At 40.2% G+C, this 23128-nt stretch overlaps 5 protein-coding genes across 8 annotated transcripts in view; 3 read left to right on the top strand and 2 right to left on the bottom strand.

The window, feature by feature from the left end:
* The window catches only part of LOC131139359 (uncharacterized), a 14894-nt gene extending 9513 nt beyond the window's left edge, over positions 1 to 5381 (top strand). The window contains exon 4 of the transcript XR_009132236.1: positions 3655 to 5381. The gene's annotated coding sequence lies outside the window, so the exon portion shown is untranslated. The remainder of the gene's footprint in view (positions 1 to 3654) is intronic.
* gtf2f2a (general transcription factor IIF, polypeptide 2a) overlaps positions 1 to 7295 on the bottom strand; it is an 8975-nt gene extending 1680 nt beyond the window's left edge. Inside the window, exons 1-7 of one of the 2 annotated variants that reach the window (XM_058088911.1) lie at positions 7136 to 7295; positions 5595 to 5668; positions 5345 to 5369; positions 5006 to 5144; positions 3696 to 3755; positions 2405 to 2486; positions 802 to 901 (exon numbers count right to left, since the gene is read on the bottom strand). In XM_058088911.1, the coding sequence (XP_057944894.1) occupies positions 802 to 901; positions 2405 to 2486; positions 3696 to 3755; positions 5006 to 5144; positions 5345 to 5369; positions 5595 to 5668; positions 7136 to 7249 (594 nt within the window). In that variant the 5' untranslated portion in view covers positions 7250 to 7295. The remainder of the gene's footprint in view (positions 1 to 801; positions 902 to 2404; positions 2487 to 3695; positions 3756 to 5005; positions 5145 to 5344; positions 5370 to 5594; positions 5669 to 7135) is intronic. The other variant, XM_058088912.1, reaches the window with a different exon arrangement.
* A 118-nt stretch (positions 7296 to 7413) lies between these two features.
* Positions 7414 to 10453, bottom strand: gpalpp1 (GPALPP motifs containing 1). Of its 2 annotated transcripts, none has more exons than XM_058088909.1 (7): positions 10238 to 10453; positions 10006 to 10129; positions 9840 to 9929; positions 9473 to 9728; positions 9110 to 9274; positions 8893 to 8994; positions 7414 to 8552 (listed from the first exon to the last, which is right to left on the bottom strand). In XM_058088909.1, the coding sequence occupies exons 1-7, from the start codon at positions 10320 to 10322 to the stop codon at positions 8334 to 8336; spliced, it is 1041 nt and encodes a 346-aa protein (XP_057944892.1). In that variant the 5' UTR covers positions 10323 to 10453; the 3' UTR covers positions 7414 to 8333. The 2 variants fall into 2 exon arrangements, with proteins under 2 accessions (XP_057944892.1, XP_057944893.1); XM_058088910.1 differs by having other exon boundaries at positions 7421 to 8552; positions 10244 to 10451.
* Positions 10454 to 10616: 163 nt separating this feature from the next.
* Positions 10617 to 16158, top strand: ercc3 (excision repair cross-complementation group 3). The gene is made up of 15 exons (XM_058088890.1): positions 10617 to 10789; positions 11180 to 11379; positions 11461 to 11697; positions 11786 to 11835; positions 11915 to 12050; positions 12255 to 12425; positions 12700 to 12904; positions 13239 to 13553; positions 13664 to 13848; positions 13970 to 14172; positions 14258 to 14354; positions 14558 to 14675; positions 14758 to 14876; positions 15125 to 15274; positions 15367 to 16158. Exons 1-15 carry the CDS (start codon positions 10762 to 10764, stop codon positions 15502 to 15504), a joined length of 2352 nt encoding a protein of 783 aa, XP_057944873.1. The 5' UTR covers positions 10617 to 10761; the 3' UTR covers positions 15505 to 16158.
* A 498-nt stretch (positions 16159 to 16656) lies between these two features.
* LOC131139356 (cytochrome P450 27C1) lies at positions 16657 to 23040 on the top strand. Of its 2 annotated transcripts, none has more exons than XM_058088893.1 (9): positions 16657 to 17267; positions 17937 to 18127; positions 18323 to 18522; positions 18639 to 18848; positions 19136 to 19299; positions 21188 to 21354; positions 21476 to 21527; positions 21734 to 21937; positions 22022 to 23040. In XM_058088893.1, exons 1-9 carry the CDS (start codon positions 16971 to 16973, stop codon positions 22139 to 22141), a joined length of 1605 nt encoding a protein of 534 aa, XP_057944876.1. In that variant the 5' UTR covers positions 16657 to 16970; the 3' UTR covers positions 22142 to 23040. The 2 variants fall into 2 exon arrangements, with proteins under 2 accessions (XP_057944876.1, XP_057944875.1); XM_058088892.1 differs by having other exon boundaries at positions 21476 to 21554.
* Positions 23041 to 23128: the final 88 nt, after the last annotated feature.

Below are 23128 nucleotides of genomic sequence, written 5' to 3'. Positions count from 1 at the left end.
GTACTATGACAGAATAGTGAGTTGCATGAGTAACACAGATGAAAAAATATACTCCTCACCAGCCACGCTGTGTGCATTACATGAACAAGTAAGTACATTTGATGATTATTTTATGCACTAACAGTGTTTAATCATGATGATTTAATTTATATTGATGCTCCAATCCCTGCAAGGCACAGTGGTGAAAACTTGTCACTGTGAGTGTGGATTCTGCAGAAAATGAGGCCCTATTGTTGGTTGTATGTATTTGTGTACTATTAATCATGATTCTTAAACTTTCCCTTTCAATTTGAAATGTGGGAGCCAGAGTACCCGGAGAAAACACACGCACGGAATTGAACGCAGGTGTTCCTGATTTCCCAACTGTGTGGCCAACATGCTAACTACATGCAAAATAAAAAAATCTGGATGTTGTTATGATAAAATTAATTAAACAATTAATTATGTTCAATATTTCAAATTAAGATAAAAGCATATTTGTTTTTTAAGTGTGCAGGAGTAGGGGGCACATGGCTTCATGTTAAATGTGTGAAGGGGTACATGACTGTAAATAGTTTGGGAACCACTAGCCTAATGCTATCTAGTACAAGAGCAGTGTCAACATTGTTGCTTAACAAAGAAAAATAAAAACGTATTAATGTGCCAATCAAACCAAAAAAATTATCTGTATTGATTCTTTTAATATTCGGAACTTTATATGATTAGATTATGCAGGAGTATCTAGTTCTGTTGCCCGTGAGATTCTTGCATGGTTCATGATGTGTAGGATGAGATGTGCTGAAAGAAGACAAATACTCTTACATTGTATGCATGGTTAGCCACAGGTTTGTAGTTGTTGGTGACTGCTTTAGCCAACTGCTGTGACAGCCGGACTGGCTTGGAGGACTCTTCAATTTGTAACCTGTTAACATGATCATATTACATTTAAAATTATACAGACAATTACATGAGTTTAACCAACTTTAATCCTGCTATAAACAAAGATAATCTGTGCTACAGACATGTTGACGCAATTATTGGTACCCCTCGGTTAATGAAAAGAAACCCTACATTGGTCACAGAAGTAACTTGACACTGACAAAAGTAATGAATAAAAATTAAATGTAAATTAACCAATGAAAATCGGACATTGCTTCTGAACTGTGGTTCAACAACATTATTTAAATGGGAAAAAAATGAAACAGGCCTGGATAAAAATGATGGTACTGCTAAAATAATGTGACCACAGGGACATATTTAATCAAGGTGTGTCCTCTAATTAGCATCACACAACTTCCTAATAAATACCATAACCCCGCCTCATCTCTCCCACTTTGGCTTTGGGGGCGTTAACCCTTCCGGCATTCCTCCTCTGCCCTGAGCTAGCCGCCAGTGAATCTTGGTCAGGAACTGTCATGGCCAGGGACTTCCTCGGCTACAGACGTCTGTAGTGCCTTGCTGTGCCTGAAGCGCCCGTGGGTGCATCTGAGGTACTACCATTCCCTGAACACCTCATACACCCCTATCACCAGTGACAGCCCTGCCAACTCACATTGGCTCACGTCCGACCAGTGCAATACATACAGCATACAAAGGGGGAAGAAGATATAAATACCCATGAAATTATAGGGTAAGCGCAATTCTTATTTTAATGCACAACAATCTAAGGAGAAAATATGGCAAAAGGGACAAAATAAGAATTAGGATTGGGGTGAGCAGCGATGCGTGGTGGTCTGTGAAAAGCAAATAATCTCTGCCACTCAGCTGGGATAGGCTCCAAGACGCCCGTGACCCTCGTGAGGATAAGCGGAACAAAATGAATGAATGAATATTCTTTTCCTTTTTTGTTTAATGATATACCTGCAGGTACAGTATGTATGTGTACACTGATGATGTGCACTAATTTGCATCTAAAGATGTATCATTACAACTGTTCTGGGGCTGCTTTGCACAGCTAAAAACAGCCAGGAATGGCTAAGAGCAAATCATTAGACTATTTTGAAGTAGCCTTCAACAAGCTCTGATCTAAATCCTATTGAACATCTGTGGAAGGAGATGAAACATGCCGTCTGGAGAAGGCACCCTTCAAACCTGAGATAACTGGAGCAGTTTGCTCACGAGGAGTGGACCAAAAATACCTGCTGAGAGGAGCAGATGTCTCATTGACAGCTACAGAAATCGTTTGATTGCCTCAAATGGCTGTGCAACAAAATATGAAGTTAAGGGTACCATCATTTTTGTCCAGGCCTGAACCACAGTTCAAAAGCAATGTCTAATTTCCATTGGTTAATTTATTACTTTGTCAGATTTTAGTTATTTTTGTGATCATTGGGTTTTTTTTTCTTTTTTCTTTCATTAACCGAGAGGTACCAACAATTTTGTCCATGTGTGTTATCAAATCACACTCAAGACACAAACAACTCACCTCTTAAGCTTCATATAGCTTTCGCTAACAGCAGGCCTGCACTCCGCTCTCTGTACCACCACTCCTTCCAAAGCAATTTTATCTGCAGGGGGGAAAACACAACTTAAGTTCCAACCCTGAAATTAGTATTAAGTGAAGCTTAAGACACAGGTATACAGGAACCATTGTATTCTACATTGGTCACATTTTTGTTCTTGTGAAGTCAAGAAATTATGTTTGGTCATGGTGCTCTTTCAAAGGAGGAAACCAAAATAGGCTGTGTCTTTCTTTCTTTCTTCTTCTCATTTCTGTTTGAAAAATAATTTTCTTTTCTACTCCTGAATATTTATAAGTAGAGATGCACCAATCAGGGTTTTATGTTGATTATTCCAATACCCACAAGTGAGATCAGCCAATACAGATGCTGATACCCATCACATGGATTAACTGTACATTTTTCAGTGTATTTATAATGAGTGGTGTTGGTCAGAGGCACCGTTTGAGTTTACTAAGGGACTTTGTAAGTGTAGACATTTGGGCGGATTTGCGGATAGGACCATCTTCGGCATTTGTGCATATTACGCCATGGTGACCAATGGTCAGAGCACCTGGGAAATAAATACAGGGCAAATTTCCAACAGGTTCTACAAAATATCAAACACTGATCCAAAATACAGTATGTAGGATTGTTATTTTGGTGTGAATCACAATATTTTGAAAAGTGGGGAGGCTATGGTGCTTAAAAAGTGGTCTTTGTGATCCGAGTGCTTTTCTAGTTTAACAAGCAGATGTCCACTCAAACAGTGTGGTTATGGTCTTTATGCTATGTTGTGATCATCTGTCATTATATATAGTTCCTACAACACCTCCGAAAAGACTTGCAGATCACAAGCTGACAATCACAGTAACAGTCTATACCAGGGGGGCTCACACGTTTTCACTTTCAAAATGACCAAGTCCCAAACTTTCTACTATAAATACAGAAAAATATACACCACTTTACAGTATGCGTCCTGCAAATAATTATAGAAGATTCTGGCCCCAAAACATGACTTCTGTCACCCGAGTGATCTGTGCAGGCAACTCATATGTTGGAGTTTTGCACAGAAATGTTTGGCTCAAGAGGTCAACATGTTGCTTCGGGCTTTACAGAAAGTTTATGTCAACTTTGGGTGTCACTGTTGGCATATTTCAGGGCAACAAACAACATAATATTTATATTTTACTAATGGATTTAACATGACGCTCATTTGATTGTGTGTGATTTTCAGTGATGCAGCTCAATCACCCGCTGGCAAAATGGTGAACTCACCTGGACCAGACCCTGCCCCCGAACCTGAGCTGCCACCATCAGATCTCTCTTCTGACTGGCCTACAGGGGGGGAGGGAGGGATGGTAAAATAAAAAAAATATATACGGGCATGGAAAATGGGGAAAGGAAGGGATCGAACAATCAGAGCCACTCCCAAGGTTTAAGTTGCACTCGGTTTGTCAGGCGCAATAGAAGTCACCTCTGCCGACCACCCCAGCAAAGCAAGCATGCGCTCACAAGCAGCAAACACAGAAACCCTCAACCACCACAAGTAAATACCATTGACAGAGCTGCAAAAATACACTACAATTACAAAACATGCAAACTCACACACATCATAGCCAATTTTCAAATGTTACATGTTGAACAGATAACAATTAAATCATATATGCTGCTCCACACATATACAGTATGCACGGTCTCAAGCTTACCGGCACCCATAGTGAGAAACACCTATGCGTGCATACACACACTTCATTTAATTTCATTCAAAGAAACAAATAGACCCATGCAAATATGATATCTCAAATCGTCAATAGCAGGTATTGATTTTATTCACTCCAGTGTTCCAAACAAATGGGCCCAGTGTGTCTGATTACATACTAAAGGTGCTCACATAGATTGTAGTCATTATTTGAAAGTATGTGCCATCAATAGTAGTAATCATTCGTTTGTAGATCACATAATGGACGTTTGCCTCTCAACTTTGTCACAAGGTGACTTTACCCAACAACGACTTCCAAGCCAAACCAATGGGACTTAAGATGGAATGACTGATGTGACAGCAGCAAAAATTAGTTGCCAATATATCAAGCAGACAAAAAATGGTAAAGCACTTCAAACTATACGTTGTATAAAACACGCATAGAAAAAAATCTAAATCTACTGTCATGTTGCCTCATCTGTTGCACAAAGCAAAATGTTGGGGTGATGTATTTGTGCTCATGTGAAAAAAGAAACCCTCCAAAAATCATCATGAATTAGACATTAGTTTGCTTTCAAAAATGAATTCATGCAGCATTGTAGTCCAATACAGTCCCATACTCTGTTGCATTATAATATATTGTATATATTAACTGTTGATTGTCCACACTTTATTTCAATTTCTATTTCCTAATTAAAGAGGTAAAGAGGTCAAAGAATAGCGACAAGCAGGTCAAGCAAGACCGTATGGACAGGCTGCACACATGGGCTCCTCCACCAACCACCCAAAAATAACTTACCTTACCTCTGAGCTGTAGAGCAAACAGTTAAAGGGATGGCGTGGCATTTGTGAAAGCGAAATGGTTAACATTCCAAACAAAGCTCACCCGATGACATCTCTGTGAAAACCGCCAAAGTCTGACCTCCCACCGTCTGCATGGTTAGTGGGTGCTCCCGAGGTGCAGACACTGTCTTGTCTTCTATACCCTCAATCACCGTCAACTCTTCATTTAATGTAAAAGACACCTAGAAAGTATCATCTTTGTTAAAATGTGCATCGTTCATGCATATCTTTTACAACATCCAACCAAAATCATGACAATTTATCATCTACACAGGAAGAGCTGATCTACCATTAAAAGTATAGAATGATCATGTCTTTATTTGTGGATTAGTGAAATACTTTTAATTCTCACTGTTTGCTATTCATTGATGATGTGTCTTACCTCTGGCTTTCCTTGGTTTCCTTTCCTTGAAAGAAAAGAAACAACAAACATGTTTAGTTGAATTAGCTTTGGACAACAGTGTGACAGTTCCCCAATCTAGTTCATTTCAAACATTTATTAGCAGAGACAACTTAGCCATTCCTGGCTGTTTTTAGCTGTGCAAACCTCGTAATAACAAACAGTATGCCTACTTAATGACTTATATTACAAAACATACTACATTGTGGTGCTTTGTTCGGGTTTCACATACTTGGATATTCTGAGTTTCCCAACTTCGCCTTTTCCAGTGGCTTTTGCCCATTGCTGAGCGAGGTACTTAGGAACCTGCATTCAATCAGAAAGTTTGTTTAATCACTCGCTAAATGTTGATTTTTAACAAAGTACTGCATTATTTTGATGACTGAATAATTGACAAAACACATATTTTAACAAACATAAACATTTCCTAGTACCACAAATATTTCTCCCAATATTGTAAATATCTTCATCCGATGAGTAGCAATGTTATAAAACCTTCATTTTAACAGTGAAAAAATGTGTAAAAAAAAAAAGTGTGCGTGCTCTGTATGCAGAATCCGTGCGGACGTCCTTAAAAATGCTATTTTTTCATATGATATCAGATTTATTTTCTTTGGTATACATGTTCGTGGACCGCACAGTCAGGAGATCAGACTTCGAGTCTCCGCTTGGACATCTCTGTGTGGAGTTTGCATGTTCTCCCCGTGCAGTTTCCTCCCACATTCCAAAAACATCCATGTTAGGTTAACTGGCAACTCCAAATTATCCATAGGTATTAATGTGAGTGTGAATGGTTGTTTGTCTATATGTGCCATGTGATTGGCTGGCGACCAGTCCAGGGTGTACCCCGCCTCTCGCCCAAAGTCAGCTGGGATAGACTCCAGCATACCCCTGTGACTCCAATGAGGATTGTAGCACAGAAGATGGTATATGGATATCGGATTTATATTGACTGATCAAATCAAGTCAAATTAGTGCTTGGAAAATTGGTACAACTTTAAGCCTTTCAAACTCATGGACCGGAGCTATAAAACAAGATATAAGTACATGGCATATTAATTTACTTTAATATCTATATGGAGACGAAATGTGATTGAAATTGAATTGTGCGACATACGTTTTATTTGCCCGGAAATACAACATGTCGCGTTTGCATTGTGGTAGGTGTGGGGTGAAAACGAATACAGCGTGCTGCTACACAGCAGTGTGAGGCATATACATGAAAAATATGACACTTGACTTTCATCCATGGATTTTTGATTGTTAAAGACGTTGTAGTACGGTTGTAATAGCCAAGGTCCGTGGTCCGTTGTCCTGACTCAACCTTAAAGCAGTGGGGACAATCGGCACCATTTTCCGGTATACAATCTGCTGTGTCTTTAGTATTTGGAGTGGAGGTGACAAGGGTATCAAATCAAGCCATGCTTTAGCAAGCAGAAACAATCACAGACTTCATTTACAAATTAATTTAAAAAATATTGATACAATGAGCTGCATTCAACTAGCCTCGCCAATAAGCCTAGACCTAACTCTTATTTGTTTTATAGTTCGGGGTATTGTTAAAGTAAGAAAACCAAAGGCCACTTTGTTTTCGTTAAATTAGATAAATGAACAAAGGACACCATAATCTTAAAAGCGAGCTGGGAATTCAACTGTAAATCCTTTACTTCATTGACTTCGCCAGTTACGGCCTGCTAGCTGAGTTAGCCTTATGTTTACAATAGTTACTGGCCGTATGTCGCACTATTCGAACGTGTACACAAACACACATACCTTGACAAGCCAGACGCCCGTGTTTAGCTTGGCACCAGTTAAATCAACTTCGCCTTTCTCTGACATGGTAGTAGTTAAAAAATATGATAGCTTTGTTGGAATTAAACTGCGCATGCGTCGTATGGTAGGTTTGCTTGCCACCAGACCAGAGACTAGCCATGTAATGTATTCATTGTTCACTGTATATCCCATCTGTATCCTGTATTTAGGTATGTTGTATTACTTTGAGCTGATATGTATATTGCAGCATATGTATAAATGTATAGAATATATTGGATTGAAGGAGCCTTTGTTGTTTAGTCCAACACCAATAAAATAGTTTTTGACAATTGACACATTTTTAAATCAGTGGCGTTTTATGCAGGAACTTAAATGAATCTATTTCACACTAAGTGTTATCATTTGGTAATTCTAATATTTTTTGTTGTAACAGTGAAACAAGTTATTTATCACTTTAATCTCTAAATATAGGCTCATTCACATTTGCATGAACAATTGTTCCTCTCTAGTCCCTACCCACAAAATAAATTGCATGTTCTTAAGACTGAAAGAAGCACACATTTACAAAACCTAATGAACCACATTACACTCAAATCACACACACAGCACAACAGCATACTTCAATTGTATAAAATTGTCATCCAAAAGCTTTTTAACAAGTATGCATGGACACCAAATCAAAATACTCAGATACATATGTAATGTGTAAAAAAAATCTAATAAAAAAACTGGTGAAATGAGTTATTTTGATTCAGGAGTGAAATTGCTAGACATTTGAAAACGAAGATATAATTTACAAAAAACTGTGAATCTGCCAAAATTAAAAGTTTGTTTTATAATATAGTTCAATGCCAGCAAGTAAACTATTCTATATTGAATGGAATTTTACATATATATACTGTATATATGTATATCCCCTAGAGACATAGCAGTGACTCAAGAAGTAATATTGTCTCACATATTGCCAACACTTTAAGCTGTCCGGAAAAACACAAACTATTCATCTCCAGACCACTTATTTTGTTCTATTCCCATCTTACATTAAAACATGGACTGCACCCAGGATTTGTCGACAGTCAAGCAAAGGATCACAATCAATGGCCCTTATGTCATCCCCATCATCAAAATAATTGTTTATCTGATCCATTTTACTTTAGCCATGAGATTAAGGTTAGATTGTCAACTGTAACCACTGTCCTTACAGGAACATCCGATCCTTGCTGTGGGAGAAGCGCGTGTTCAGTTCCTGAGATTTCTTCAGCAGCCGTTGCTTCTGTGCATCATCAAAGCGATTCACCTGCAGGTCAGTTTCCCGATCAAATGCCCTTCTCTCTGCCGGCTTGTCCTCAGCTTCCTTTGCTTTCTCCTTCAAGTTCTTTGTATGCAAACTCAGCAAAGATTCTGAGCGTTTAGTATTCTTAAAAACAAGAATGATTGATATTTTAGCTTGTAAACTGCATGCAATTTGTTCAGTAAAATACTTAAAGGGGAACTGCACTTTTTTTTGCCCATCATTTGCTATCCTTATGTGAAACATGAACACATTTCTTTCTCTTTTCTGTGCATTCTAGAGTGAGAATAAGTTGATATGAGTACGTATTCTGACACTAAAGCCCTTACAAAAAAGACTGAATTGAAAGAAATGTGTTCATGTTTCACCTAAGGATTGTGAATGATGGGCAAAATTCCACAAAAGGTGTAGTTCCCCTTTAAGAAATTCAATAGGAAAAACAATGTTGATGGATGGTAAAACTTACATTATACTTGGACACCTTCTCTGCCATTTCCAAATCCTTATGAGAGATTTGCGGGGCACTTTCCTTCTCAGCCTCACCTTTTTTCTTTTTCTCCAGGTGCTCCTAATGTTCAAGACGAAACTTGCTGTTGCATTACGGTGAATTGAAATCACGCTTCAAAGTATTTTCTGAAATTATACAAACAATACTAAGTATAACAGAATTCAGTTTATCTTACCCTGGTCTTGCGTTCTCTGTCTGCAGGCGTATCTGTCCAAATAGAGCGGTCACCCTTCTCTGGACCTGACCTCTTCTTGAACGTACGAGCCCCCAAACCAATGTGTTGCAGTTCTGGTGGAAGCTCCGTCATCCAAGTCTCTCTAGTTGGCACCTCAGGAGTGTCCTACAAATTCAATAACCAATACATGGAGTACAAAACTCTGTCTCTCTTTTGCATTAATTAATTGAATCATAATAATTTGTCCCTGTCATAATATGTGTTTCACCAGGTCAGTATAACTGGTATGAAAAGTTAAAGCTGGTAAAGGCTGGGAAGAAATGTGATTTAAAAAAAGGTAATTATAAGAGAGCTCGCACTCACAACTCTAGTCAGCTTGTCTCTCATCATTTGTGCCCTGCGTTCAATGTCCAGAGCCACTGTACTCTGAACTGGGCCTTTGGCCGGCATGGGTCCAATAACATTGTCATTCTCTTCCTCACTGCTGGAGGGATCAGCCTGGTAGCCTGGGGGTAAGGCAGGTCCTGGTATATATCCATCTTCATCTTTGTTATCATCATCATCATCATCCACAGCACGGCGGAACCCCGGAGGTAAAGCTGGTCCCAGAACAAATGACCTGAAAGAATATTGAAAATTCAGCACCGAGTTAACTGTTAATCAAACTTTTCATTATTAATTCTTCCACTGTTCTTCATTAATTCCCCTGTAAAAGTATACATTCGGTCACCTCTCTGGTGAACTTTCTCTCCTGTTAAACCCTGGTGGTAAAGCTGGCCCAAAGAATCCGTCATCGTCTTCTGTCTTGTTTGTGTCCACCCTGTTCAAATGACAAATATATAAGTCTATATAATGTCGACATGTATTTTCCAACTCTCCCCGTCACAATTACATACTCAGCCTGTTTGTTTTCAGTCGTGTGCCCAGTCTTGACTCTTTTGAAGACCACTTCCTCACTTTCATCCGATGAGCTGGACGGTTCTCCTCGTTTATAACCGGGAGGCAAAGCGGGACCAGCAACTAACAAATGGAGTCAGAAAACTATGATTAAAACTGACATTAAGATAAGGGCTTTCGCTTTATAACAATGCTGCTCTACACGATTATTCCAAATGATGTCGTACTAACACTCACAGTCCCGTTCATCATCAGAATCATCCGTCTTTTTAAACGCCGGGGGTAGAGCAGGTCCTATCAAGTTTTCAGACGACATATTGGCAGCGAATAGTTCAAATAATATTTTCTCAACTGCTATTAAGTCATTATGTTAAATGCAAAATACTACACAGCTTTCCGACCACAAGCCGACATTTTCAAACTCATTGCGCATGCTCGTCTTCAAGACGACACGGGAAGTTATAGAAAGACACAGGAAGAATAAAATGATAAACAAGTAGTTGTCACCCTTATATGTAATTGCAGTTGGATTACTATATTTAAATGTTTTCATTATATGTATATCCTAAAACACAAGTACTTAAGTTAAGCTAATTCCCACGGCCATTCATGTAGTCCAAGCAAGTGTAAAAGACGATATTTTATTTTGAAAGTTACATTAGGAAGTTGTGGTTTTCCACTTCCGACTTCAACAGCTACACGTTATAGCTTAGTCTGTACAACGAAAGCTTAATATAGGTGACACAAGGTTCTAAATGGGTAAAAAGGAGAAAGGAGATCGAGGTGAGTTACTTAATATTAAGTCAGAACTTATTAGCTGTCAGTTGGCCTCCTCGACAGATGAATATCCTGCTAGAATATGTTCTATTGATGCTGTGTGTTTGAGTTATCGGGTATCAAATGCTATCAGGGTATCACTTGCTAGCCCCTAAACGCAGCCTGCTTCAGTTAAACAACAAACGGCATCACAAGTTTGTGCTGTGAAGTGTCACGTTTCGATACCATGCAAAACATTCGGGTTTAATAATGTACGATATAGTCAGTGTGAGTTATGTAGGGTTATAATATTACAGTAGTCTTATTTGACGGCAGCTTCTTAAACTGCCATGACAGTATCAATATGGCGTCTTCGTATTTGACTGATTTTTTGTTTTTTATTGGTTATGGTTACAGACAAGAAGTCCAAAAAGCGGTTCTACGAGGAGGAGGAAGATGAAGAAGAGGTGGTGGGTGGCAAGCCGCAGGAGGCCATACCTGCTGCGGCGGGGAAACAGGTGGATGAATCAAGTACCAAGCTTGATGATTATGGAGCCAAAGATTATCGTGTTCAGATGCTTCTAAAGAATGATCATTCCTCACGCCCCATTTGGGTGGTAAGATGTGTTGTTTTGACTTTTTCTCAATGTGCAATCTTATGTTTTTGGTCTTTTATTCGTCTTTAATGTTTTCCCCAGGCACCTGATGGGCACATCTTTCTAGAAGCTTTTTCACCCGTGTATAGGTATGCCCAGGATTTCTTGGTGGCCATTGCTGAGCCGGTGTGCAGGCCCAACCACGTCCATGAGTACAAGTTAACAGCATATTCCCTTTATGCGGCAGTCAGTGTTGGGCTGCAGACTTCTGACATAGTGGAGTATCTGCAGAAACTCAGCAAGACTTCTGTGCCTGACGGAATTGTTCAATTCATTAAGGTATGATTGAGAAAATAATGATGATTCCACCAGTGAGGCTATTTTGTCATCAGTGTGTGCAACTACATTATGCATTTTTTCCCCTCAGCTCTGCACTGTGAGCTATGGCAAAGTCAAGCTGGTGCTCAAGCATAATAGGTACAGCCAATACAGAACTATTCCCTTTGTTGAATGCTCCTTGTAGCCCCGTTTTACCTGCATGTTTGTCTATCCTTAGGTATTTTGTTGAGAGCACTTTTCCTGATGTGATTCAGCACCTCCTTCAGGACAATGTGATCCGACAATGTCGCCTCCGTGCTGCAGATGGCACAGATGGCGAGCTTATAACTGAGGTCATCCACAGCAAGTCAGCGGTATGCCTTTTGCAAAGTCGTTTTGAAATTCAGACCCAACAATACTTAAATATACTAATTTAAGTAGCTGAAAATGTGCATCACGAAAATGTACATAAAGAAGCTACCTCGTGCATCTGTTTTAGGGTTGTCTTATTTTCAAATGTACTTCTACTGATGAGAATCAATGCTCTGGTTTGTGACCACTGGATATTTATTCAACAGATCTCCAGGTCTGTTGATGAAAAAGCAGGTGCCTCCACCTCACAGCAGCTCACTAGTGGACAAACCTCAGACCAGCAGGTCCCTGAGGACATCTTCAGCTATTATGAGCAGATGGATAAGGAAGAGGAGGAGGAGGAGGAGACTCAGGCAGTGTCCTTTGAGATTCAACAGGTGCATATTTGTTTAATAAGAAAGGGATATTGTTGAAATAAAACTGATTATTAACCATTAACTGTGTGAAATACTCACAGGTCAACTTTAGCAACTGACATTCAATAAAATAGGGAGCTGTATCATTTGTTTTCAAAGAACGTTTTTACTGACTATAAAAAAAAAAGTATTGATAACAACATGCCTATTATTGTGGCTGTAGTTTGCAGTGGTGCAAAAATGCAGAGTATCATCCTGAGTGCTTGGCTGAATTCTGTCTCCTTGTTTTGTGTAGGAAATGATTGAGGAACTGCAGAAGCGCTGCATTCAACTTGAGTACCCACTCCTTGCAGAGTATGACTTTCGAAATGATACAGTCAACCCAGATATCAATATAGATCTGAAGCCGACTGCTGTATTACGACCGTACCAGGAGAAAAGTCTACGTAAGATGTTTGGGAATGGACGTGCTCGCTCTGGAGTCATTGTACTCCCTTGCGGTGAGAATGCTGGGTTACTTTTCATAGAGCGATAAAGTTTAATATAATAAGTTTCATTGCCAACTTTAAAGCCAATTGGAGCTTGCATACACACTTGTCTCATCCTTGCTCTTTGTCCCATAGCAACACTTCTTAATATTAAAAGTGAGACAATAATTTTTATATTTTTGAAAAAACATATTTGAGTGAAAAATTTTAACTGCGATGTGACTGTATTTGTAAAAGACATGGCTCTTGTATCAAATCTGATTAGATTAGACATCTACAGTACATCTGACCTCATGGTCAGTGAGTGTATTTGTATTAGTTACTTTATATCTCATTTGCTTTCCAGGAGCGGGCAAGTCTCTAGTGGGTGTGACAGCAGCATGTACAGTGCGCAAACGTTGCCTGGTGTTGGGTAACTCCTCTGTATCCGTGGAGCAATGGAAGGCCCAGTTCAAAATGTGGTCCACTATCGATGACTCTCAAATCTGCCGCTTCACCTCAGATGCCAAAGACAAACCAATTGGCTGCTCGGTAGCCATCAGCACTTACTCTATGCTGGGCCACACCACCAAGCGCTCCTGGGAAGCAGAGAGGGTTATGGAGTGGATGAAATGCCAAGAGTGGGGTCTTATTATCCTAGATGAGGTGCACACTATTCCTGGTAAGTTAGAACTTTAAATTATATTGCATGTTGTTGCCAATAACATGTGAAAGAAACATCATTTGCTTCATAAAGCGAGTAAACTTTTTTTTACCATGTGCTCCGTGTAGCAAAAATGTTTCGACGTGTACTGACAATCGTGCAAGCACACTGCAAACTGGGCCTCACCGCAACTCTCGTAAGGGAGGATGACAAGATTGTGGACCTTAACTTTCTCATTGGACCAAAGCTATATGAAGCCAACTGGATGGAGCTGCAGAACAATGGCTACATTGCCAAAGTTCAGTGTGCAGAGGTGATTGACTCCTCATCATCCCTGGTCTTCTTAACGTATTATTCAAACAATCGCATATTGCATGTGTCGTGTTCCAGTTTGTGGGCGCTTACTTAATGGTTGTGTTGTGCCAATGCTGCAGGTGTGGTGCCCGATGTCCCCTGAGTTTTACAGAGAGTATGTGGCCATCAAGACCAAGAAGCGCATCTTACTTTATACCATGAATCCCAATAAGTTCAGAGCCTGCCAGTTTCTCATTCGCTTCCACGAAAGGCGCAATGACAAGATCATCGTTTTTGCTGATAATGTCTTTGCATTGAAAGAATATGCCATTCGCCTCAACAAGTAAGTTTAATTTAAAAAAGAGCACATCTGTAATTTTTTTTACCAAGCTGCCCATTAATTACCTATGTATGATTGTCTGCTCAAGACCTTACATCTATGGCCCAACCTCCCAAGGGGAACGTATGCAAATCCTACAGAACTTCAAACACAACCCCAAGATCAACACCATTTTCATCTCCAAGGTAAAAACTGAGATGAATGGAGAACTGTCTTGAGTATTTTTTTAAGGGCACGTTTTGCCCCCTGGTGGCCAGGTCTTGTCACACAATTGTCTTTGGAGACTCTTTTTAACAGTAGCCCTATAATGCTTAAAATAGTACATTCATACCATGTTCTTGGTTTGACTTCACATGCAGCGGTTTAATCTAGTTATTTTAACTGCCAGGTTGGAGACACCTCATTTGACTTGCCAGAAGCCAATGTTCTGATCCAAATCTCCTCTCACGGTGGATCACGAAGGCAGGAAGCCCAGAGGCTTGGTAGAGTCTTAAGAGCCAAGAAAGGTTAGTTTATAACTGAATCCACTCTTTCCGTCACGTTTTATGAATAAAAATTGCCTTTTATGCCACTTGCCTGCCTCTTTAGGAATGGTAGCAGAAGAATACAACGCATATTTCTACTCGCTGGTGTCTCAGGACACCCAGGAGATGGCTTACTCCACCAAGAGACAGAGGTTTCTAGTGGACCAGGGCTACAGCTTTAAGGTACATCTTTAACTTGCAACACAACTTCAGCACAATGTTCTCACTTTGTAGCCATAGAGAACATGAACAATGCTTAGACATTTGAGCCACACAATAATATACACTACATCATCAAATAGCATAGTATTTAGGGACATTCTATTTACATGGAGAATGGAGTTTATAGATAGAGTTTTATGGATTGATGGAAAACACACACATAATTTAAACATTACACATAACCTAAAAGCTGCCACATACATTTTTAGGTGATCACACAGTTGGCGGGAATGGAGGAAGAAGACTTGATGTTCTCCACCAGAGAGGAACAACAACAGCTCCTTCAGAAGGTCCTAGCTGCATCTGATTTGGATGCTGAAGAGGAAATGGTGGTAGGAGAGGTGGGCACTCGGCCACAGGTGGGTGCCACAAATGCAGTTTACAATATACATAACAATTGCTGCTTATAGTAATATTTTACTGTTTTATTTCCTTCGTGCTTTCTGAACAGTTCTCAAGGCGAACAGGGACCATGAGCTCCATGTCTGGTGCAGATGATACAGTCTACATGGAATATCAAAGCCGAAGCACTAAAAACTCTGTAGCAAACAAAAACGTCCATCCACTTTTCAAACGCTTCCGAAAGTAAATGCGCTGGTTCAAATCAAAACTTGACTAATCAGATGGCTCAGCAGGCCAGTGAAGATGTGAATAACATCCGACATCACTGAATGCTTCCCATTGATGGGGTGATTTCACAACGACCAACGAGACAACCATTTGCAGCTGAAAAGAAGTGTCGGGCAGTATGTAAATTTCATCATTGAGAACTGTACATTTCCTTGACTGGTAGTTTATTTAATGGTACATATTTGGTACATATACGGTAAATACCCACCTTGATACCTACAGTATGTTTCAGTGCTGCGAAATACGTGGCATTTGTTAAAATTTAATTTACGCAGAGCTCCAGAGCAGTCAGTTCATTCATTTGTGAATGAGTGGACAAACCAGGCTTGTGTTTAAAAGGCACGACTTTAACCCAATTGTTGGGGGGGGGATTATTCAACCAAATAAATTGATTTTGGTTTTTAACAGTTTGCAATGCTGTTGATGATCAACGATGGCCTTCCATATATTAAATCGTGTTAAACTCAACTGTCAAGAAACAAACACAAATCTAAAAAAAAAATGAAATCCTATATTTTCTATTTTCAAAATGTTATTTATTTGGGTGATTAAAGGCAAGCTTTATTTACACTTTGCATAGGGACAAGAGTGGGAGAGGGTTTGTGGATGTTCTCTATTTTTTTTTGCTTTAGATATTTAGATGAGACATTGTTGCTAGAAAGCACATTGATGAAGGCATCTTGAGCCTGATGCCATGTGCAATTTGCCAAAGTAGCGAGCGTGGGAAAGTGCCCACCTCTGCCCATTCTGCCTATACTCTCTGCTGACACTTGAGGCCACTTGGCTTGGAATGGGCGAGTGAGGTAGATTTGAATTCATGGGTCTGCACAGAGGGTCGATCGCCTCACTAAAAAAAGTACGCAGTATTCATTCAAATATGACCAATATTCAACATTTATGACCACTGTGCTTAAAAGGCATTTAAAGCAAAAGCCTTGCCTTAAAAGCTTGCAAAAATAAATCTTGAAATGAAAGTGCTAACACTAACAAGCTCACGGAGTAGTCGCATATGTAAGTCAACAAGTGCTTACATGACTTTTCTGGGCTCATGCTAACATTGTTACGCTTTGAGTGGCCATTGTGTACACTGATGTATATTCTGTGTGTGTGCTTACAGGCGTGAGCTTGCACTTGATTGATCGGTGTGATGTAACGGTGTTGTCGTCCCCCTACTTTCTCCCAATGAAAGGATGGACCCAGCAGCTCTTTTTGGGGGGTATGGAAACGCCCACAGCCGTATACAGAGCTCCCCCTCCCTTCTTCCGAGGCCAACATCCAATCCTCTTCCTTTCCCGAGGTGGTACAAGCCACAGTTTTAAAGGCGCTTCCCAACACAGGAGCATCTAACGTTACATGACCACACAGGGCGCGCACGTGTAAAACGCCGCCGACCGTCGCTTTTACGCACAGGACAACGCTACAATAATGGTCGTACTGAATCATTTAACGGCAGCTTGCCGGAAGAATTTGCAAGTCGATAGGCTCAATAAGCAGCTGGTGTTCACTATGCGGGTTTTGCACAAGTCTGCGGCCGGCGAAGCTTTTGGGATCCCCTCGCCTACGGAAGAGGACAGCGTGTCCCAGAGTCTCATCACAGCGGCTCACGTCTCTGACAAAAGCGTAAAAGTAAAGAGTCTAAAGGAGATGCCAGGACCGAGCACCGCATCTAACCTCATCGAGTTCTTCTGGAGAGATGGTTTTAGCAGAATTCATGAAATTCAGGTAACTGTACCAACTGTGCCATTCCACTCTGTTAATGTTGCCACCTATGCGTAAAATGGAACAGGGCTTTGCGTAAAAGCGCATCGGGTGACTTGTCCATTGTTATTTTTCCATTTTAATGTACGTGAACAAAATTTACTGAAGACGTCGTATTATGTTGTCGTTGTACTGTGCCAAACATTTCTACTCATTTACTCCAAATGTGCTTGCAGTATGACCAGGACCAATATTGTTACTACGGCGTGTTTATTTTATTTTTTTTAATTCTCTCACTTTACAATAAGGTACACAAAAAACACAGTGGATACTAATGAGAAAGTAAAGACTAAGGCATATGAATTTAGAGTGGTTACTGAGGAACTAATGATTAGTGGTGAGGGTTAGGTAAGTTTTTTCCTCATTAACTACTGTAATTTTGTGTACTTTATATTGTAAAGTGTTACCTACAAACTTTATAGCTACCCTACCATTACTAAATTGGGCTAAAACTAACATGTAGGCTTCATATAAATGCACCAAAGGACTTCTAAGATGAAAATATGCAACATACTTGATGTGGAAATATAACAATTGTAGGTTAGACTCGCACTAAGTGACATTACAGCTCAGAATTTGTTCAATCCATTAAAAAAAAAATACAATTTCACCACTGTTGTCATTTTTTCATAGATGGAACACAGCAAGAAGTATGGGAATATCTTCAAATCCCATTTTGGACCTCAACTGGTGGTCTCCATCGCTGGCAGGGATCTGGTGGCTCAGGTGCTGAGGAGTGAAGGTTTGGCTCCTCAGAGAGCCAACATGGAGTCCTGGAAGGAGTACAGAGACATGAGAGGACGTTCAACAGGCCTCATCTCAGCGTAAGTTGTCTAAATGAAGCGTGGATGTAAAGTAAAGCAGAAAATAATATGAATTTAGGGTCTAATCTCAATCTTCATGTGACTTTTTTTCAGTGTTGGCATTTGGTATTAAGACCTATCATTTATCAATGGTTGATTCCAAGCCATTCCTCAGCATTTCCCGAACAAAACATAAAATTACCTTTTGTTCTGCAGGGAGGGAGCACATTGGCTGAAAATGCGAAGTGTTCTTAGGCAGCTAATCATGCGCCCCCGCGATGTGGCAGTCTTCTCCGATGATATCAACAAAGTGGTAGATGACCTGATCAAGAGAGTTTGTACTCTACGCAGCCGGGAGGTAGATGGAGCAACTGTGTTCAACGTGAATGACCTCTTCTTCAAATATGCCATGGAAGGTAAGTGAGTGTATATACAGTGTGGCGGTGATGGAAAGAAAAAGGCCAGGTTATGTACACTTAGCCTATACTAAAAATCAATAAGCAATTATTATCTGTTGTTTATGTCTTCACAGGCATAGCAGCCATTTTGTATGAGAGTCGTTTAGGCTGTCTGGAAAATGAGATTCCCCGGGAAACTCAAAACTATATCAGCGCACTCAACCTCATGTTCAGTTCCTTCAAGACCACCATGTATGCTGGAGCTATCCCCAAGTGGCTGCGGCCCATCATCCCCAAACCTTGGGAGGAGTTTTGTTTCTCTTGGGATGGCCTTTTCAAATTCAGTGAGTCATTTTGGCATATATAATTTCTTTATATACATTTTGTCATTGTACATTTTTTTAAAGTCTGATGTAGCTCTTAAAGGTTTTATATTAGTGGTTGCTCATGTAAAAATGGTGGAGTGGCCATTAGTTATTTAAAATAAAAAAAATTACTTACAATGAGATGGTGGGGGTATGAGTTATGTCTGTTACATAATCTTTTCTCCCTCGCTCCACTTAATCTTTCTTATTGCCTTTGACCCCCCCCCCTCGAAAAATCCACCTTCTCTGTCTGTCTCTGCTCCCAGGCATCATTCACATCAATAAGAGGCTTGCTGAGATCAAGGCCCAGGTTGAGCAAGGAGAGGAAGTGAAGGGAGGACTTCTCACACACATGCTCGTCACCATGGAGCTCAGCATGGAGGAAATCTACGCCAATGCAACAGAGATGTTACTGGCCGGGGTCGACACGGTGTGTGTCTTTTGTATTTCACAGATGTGTCAAATGATACACTTTAAAGGGTGCTCTGTGCAGTCGAAGAATGTGCTGGTGTAACCGGGTGGGAGGGGGGGTGTTTTAGCAGCAGGTGAAGGAATCACACACAGGTGTGTGTAGTCCTGAGTCAGTGTTGAGTTTCAAGGGTGGCGTTTCTGGCGCTACTTCCATGCCTGTGTAGCTGTGCCAGTGTCGGATCAGCGTCGTCAATAGTGGGTGGTGGGAGGTGTTCCACAGAACCCCCCTCTTGACAAAGTTCTCACTGCTATTTGGTTTCTTGTGATTTGTCTGTGTCTGTTACATCCACACAGGGTGGCTTTTGTGTTTTTTTTTTCTCCCCTCGTCCATCTAAGCTTCCACATGAAGCCATAATATTGCACTAATACAATTCATAATCATAGGTATGTCTTACTATTGCTATTTCTTTTCTTTTACCATTATGTGATAGATCAAATGATGCATTTCCGAGAAACAAGGGTGTGAGTCATGGGCAATATGCTGGTTAATGTCACAATATGAATTGAGAAGTCTCTTAGGTGGAGTAACATTAGGAATTTGGACGCGTTTGTACCATGCTTACATCTGCACAGTTCCTGCCTAATTTGTTTGGGGTACTGTCAGATTAATCAGAATTATAGGTTTGGAGTGTTTTGTGCTCATTTGGGGGCCACTCGTATAAAAAGGGTGTGTGTGTGTTTTTGTTGAACTTGTTGCAACGGCCATGTGCTGGTAGGGGGTGGACTTAGCTGTGCTGTGCCTTTACTCAGCAAACACAGGAACTGTCAAGAAACATTAGCTACAGCCAGAGTTATGGCACAGCCTGGGCAGAGGTGAGGTGGGTTAGTGGGAACAGGGGGTGGGCCCGATTTGGTTGGAATCAAAGAGACGTTTTTATAAGTGGGGGGAGTAAAGAAGACCTGGGTGTATGATAAATGTAGGAAAATGAGGAGAGAATGCAGGGGGTGGGGGGGGGAGGCCTTTGAGAGCTGTGTTGGGATGGGTCTTTGTCATATGATTCCCTTGGCCTTTGTGAAAGGTGTTGCCAACATTTCTGCCAGCTGGGCTTGATTAGGAGCTCGGCTGCTAAATGGGGGGGGGGGGGGGGGGGTAGAGGACACACTGGGAACACCAGCATCTAGTCTGTTGGGTGGAGGGTGCCCAGATTAAAAAAAAAAAAGGCTGGTCATACTAAGGCGTGGATAAGGTTTTGTTTATCCATTGTCAGACAGTAATACCAAACTGATCTCCGGGGTCTGTTAGTGACTCACCAGCCTGCGTCATTAAATTCTTGGGTGGGAAAAAAAAGCTAGGGAGTGAGATGTGAGTGGCTAAACCAGTGCAAGTACAGTATAGGAAGAAGATGACATACTGTACATGACAGTAAACTTACTTCACTGCGCAAAAATTCATCCCTGTGAGCTGTGATGTAATCAAGATGACTTTGTTGGGTGGTTCTACCAAGGAAACTGTTACATCTATGTGTGTGTGTGTGTGTATAATTCGATCCAGTACTATTTTTATTCCAGCAATGTAACAAAGCGTGGCTAGATTTAGCACATCTAATTAAAGTACAGTTATATGCTGAATAATGGCAAGCGTTAGAGAGGGCTAAAGGATTGAGTGTGCAGCTGGTGTCTGATCAGCACGTGGGAAAAAAAAAAAAACTCCGCCTCCCCACCCTCTACTCCAGCCCCTCACTGTTTCTAAACACTTACGCAACATGATAGACACTCTTGTATCAGCTTGCCCTTCAGTCGCTGCTTGTAAAACCTGTCTCGCCAATTTAATTGACCTCGCTAAAGCATTTCACACTCAAAATGCAACGTCCTAAATGCATTTAGTGTTTGTTTTTGTATTCTTCCAGACCTCCTTCACGCTGTCATGGGCCAGTTACCTATTAGCACGACACCCTGATATTCAAGAGCAGATCTCTATGGAAGTGGTGAGGACTTTGGGTCCCAAAGCTGTTGCCACGGCCGACGACATTCCTCGCCTGCCTCTTATCAGAGGTCTGGTCAAAGAGACGCTCAGGTGCATGCAGCAATTTATACTTATAATTACAATAAGCGTCACCATTTTGTTCTATTGTTTCACTTGTATAAAAAGTTTAGTAATTTTGTTGTCATTTTTTTTTGCTCCTCCCTGAAATCAGGCTTTTTCCAGTTCTCCCGGGAAATGGACGGATTACTCAGGATGACTTAGTGGTGGGCGGATACTTTATCCCCAAAGGGGTACGACTTGCATGGACATAATACATTTGTGTCTTGTACAGTGAGTGTGCTAGAGAAAGACTGAGCCAAAATGTTTTACAATGGAGTCAATTGTAATGTGATACAGCATTACTCATGCATCTTTCTCATTCCAGTCCAGTTGTTCTCAATTGCTTTTTCCCCCCCCCTGACTGTGCTAGACTCAGTTGGCTCTGTGTCACTACTCCACTTCCTTGGATGAGGAGAACTTTCTTGATGCTTTAAACTTCCGACCAGATCGCTGGGTTCGAAAAGATTCCTCTGATCGTGTTGACAACTTTGGCTCCATTCCTTTTGGCTATGGTATCAGGAGTTGCATCGGCAAGAGAATAGCTGAGTTAGAGATGCATCTAGTTCTAACCAGGGTAAGAAATTATTCAAACTAGTTATTCAAAATGTATTTCAATAGATGAACTCATAATACTCTTGTGTTTGTGTATTTTTTACAGCTTATTCAGAGGTTCCACATTAGCTTGTCTCCTCTCACTGCTGATGTGAAGGCCAAAACACACGGCCTTCTCTGCCCTGCAGGACCCATCCACCTGCAGTTCACTGACAGAGAAAATTAGGAAGGAATCATCTTCGTCTTTTCTTGTATTGTACTGTACGTTTTTATTGTATTCATTTATTTGGAAAGTCGACTTTCTGTACACAGTGCAGTGTTTTTACTGAGGTTTTACTCAGAAAATAAATGTGTAGCGACAAGGACACACATATATAACAATGGACCAATAACTTAATGTTAAATAGTTGTTTTTATGTAGTATGTAGTCTGATTTAGATCCAACGTTGTTTGTTACTTGTGATTCCTCAATTATTCTATTATATACTGTAAATAGAGAGTGCTAAATGAACACTCTTGTATGGTCTTGTATGTTATCATTTTGAACACCTTTTCACTTAAAGTGCACTCTTCCTACATTTTGAGAAAGGACATCACATGAATGTTGATGGACAACAGTGAATGTACTGCGCATGAGCTGTTTTTACAAGTGCATAAGTGTGTATTATTATATTATTCACATTTGTGTTCTAAACCAATTTTTTTTACCAAGTATCTTTTCAGTTTTAATGAACGTTTCATTTAGAAAATGTTTAATCGGTGGGCTGTAAAGTATGTATATGAAAAGTTATGTGATTGATAAATAGATGGAAAATATTTGATCACAACTGTTTTTTCCATACAGTGTATCAGGATGCGTAATTATTTGATCGAAAGTCGGATATGTTACAGTTGTGATGTATTTGAGAGATAATGTTACAAAGGAAGCAAAAGATTAACAAAATTCTGATGTATTTGTATTTATCTTTTGTATTTGTTACTGCTTATTAGTTCTAAAACTGAAAAAAAAAATCTAAAACTGATTATATTTTCCCGCGACCCTCGTGAGGAAAAGCGGTAGAAAATGAATGAATGAATGATTATATTTTTTCTATCCGGAGTATATTAAAGGTATTCTGTGTAAACGTGTGCATATTAATTGCTAAATGGATGCAACATCTCCACCAAGCCAAGAATGAAGTTTCTTTGCATAGGAAAGTAACAATTATATTAA

Source organism: Doryrhamphus excisus, chromosome 12 (assembly GCF_030265055.1).
Source record: "Doryrhamphus excisus isolate RoL2022-K1 chromosome 12, RoL_Dexc_1.0, whole genome shotgun sequence".
Taxonomy (NCBI): Eukaryota; Metazoa; Chordata; class Actinopteri; order Syngnathiformes; family Syngnathidae; genus Doryrhamphus; species Doryrhamphus excisus.
The sequence above is the reverse complement of the archived record's forward strand: the minus strand, read 5'-3'. Positions and strand labels throughout refer to the sequence as shown.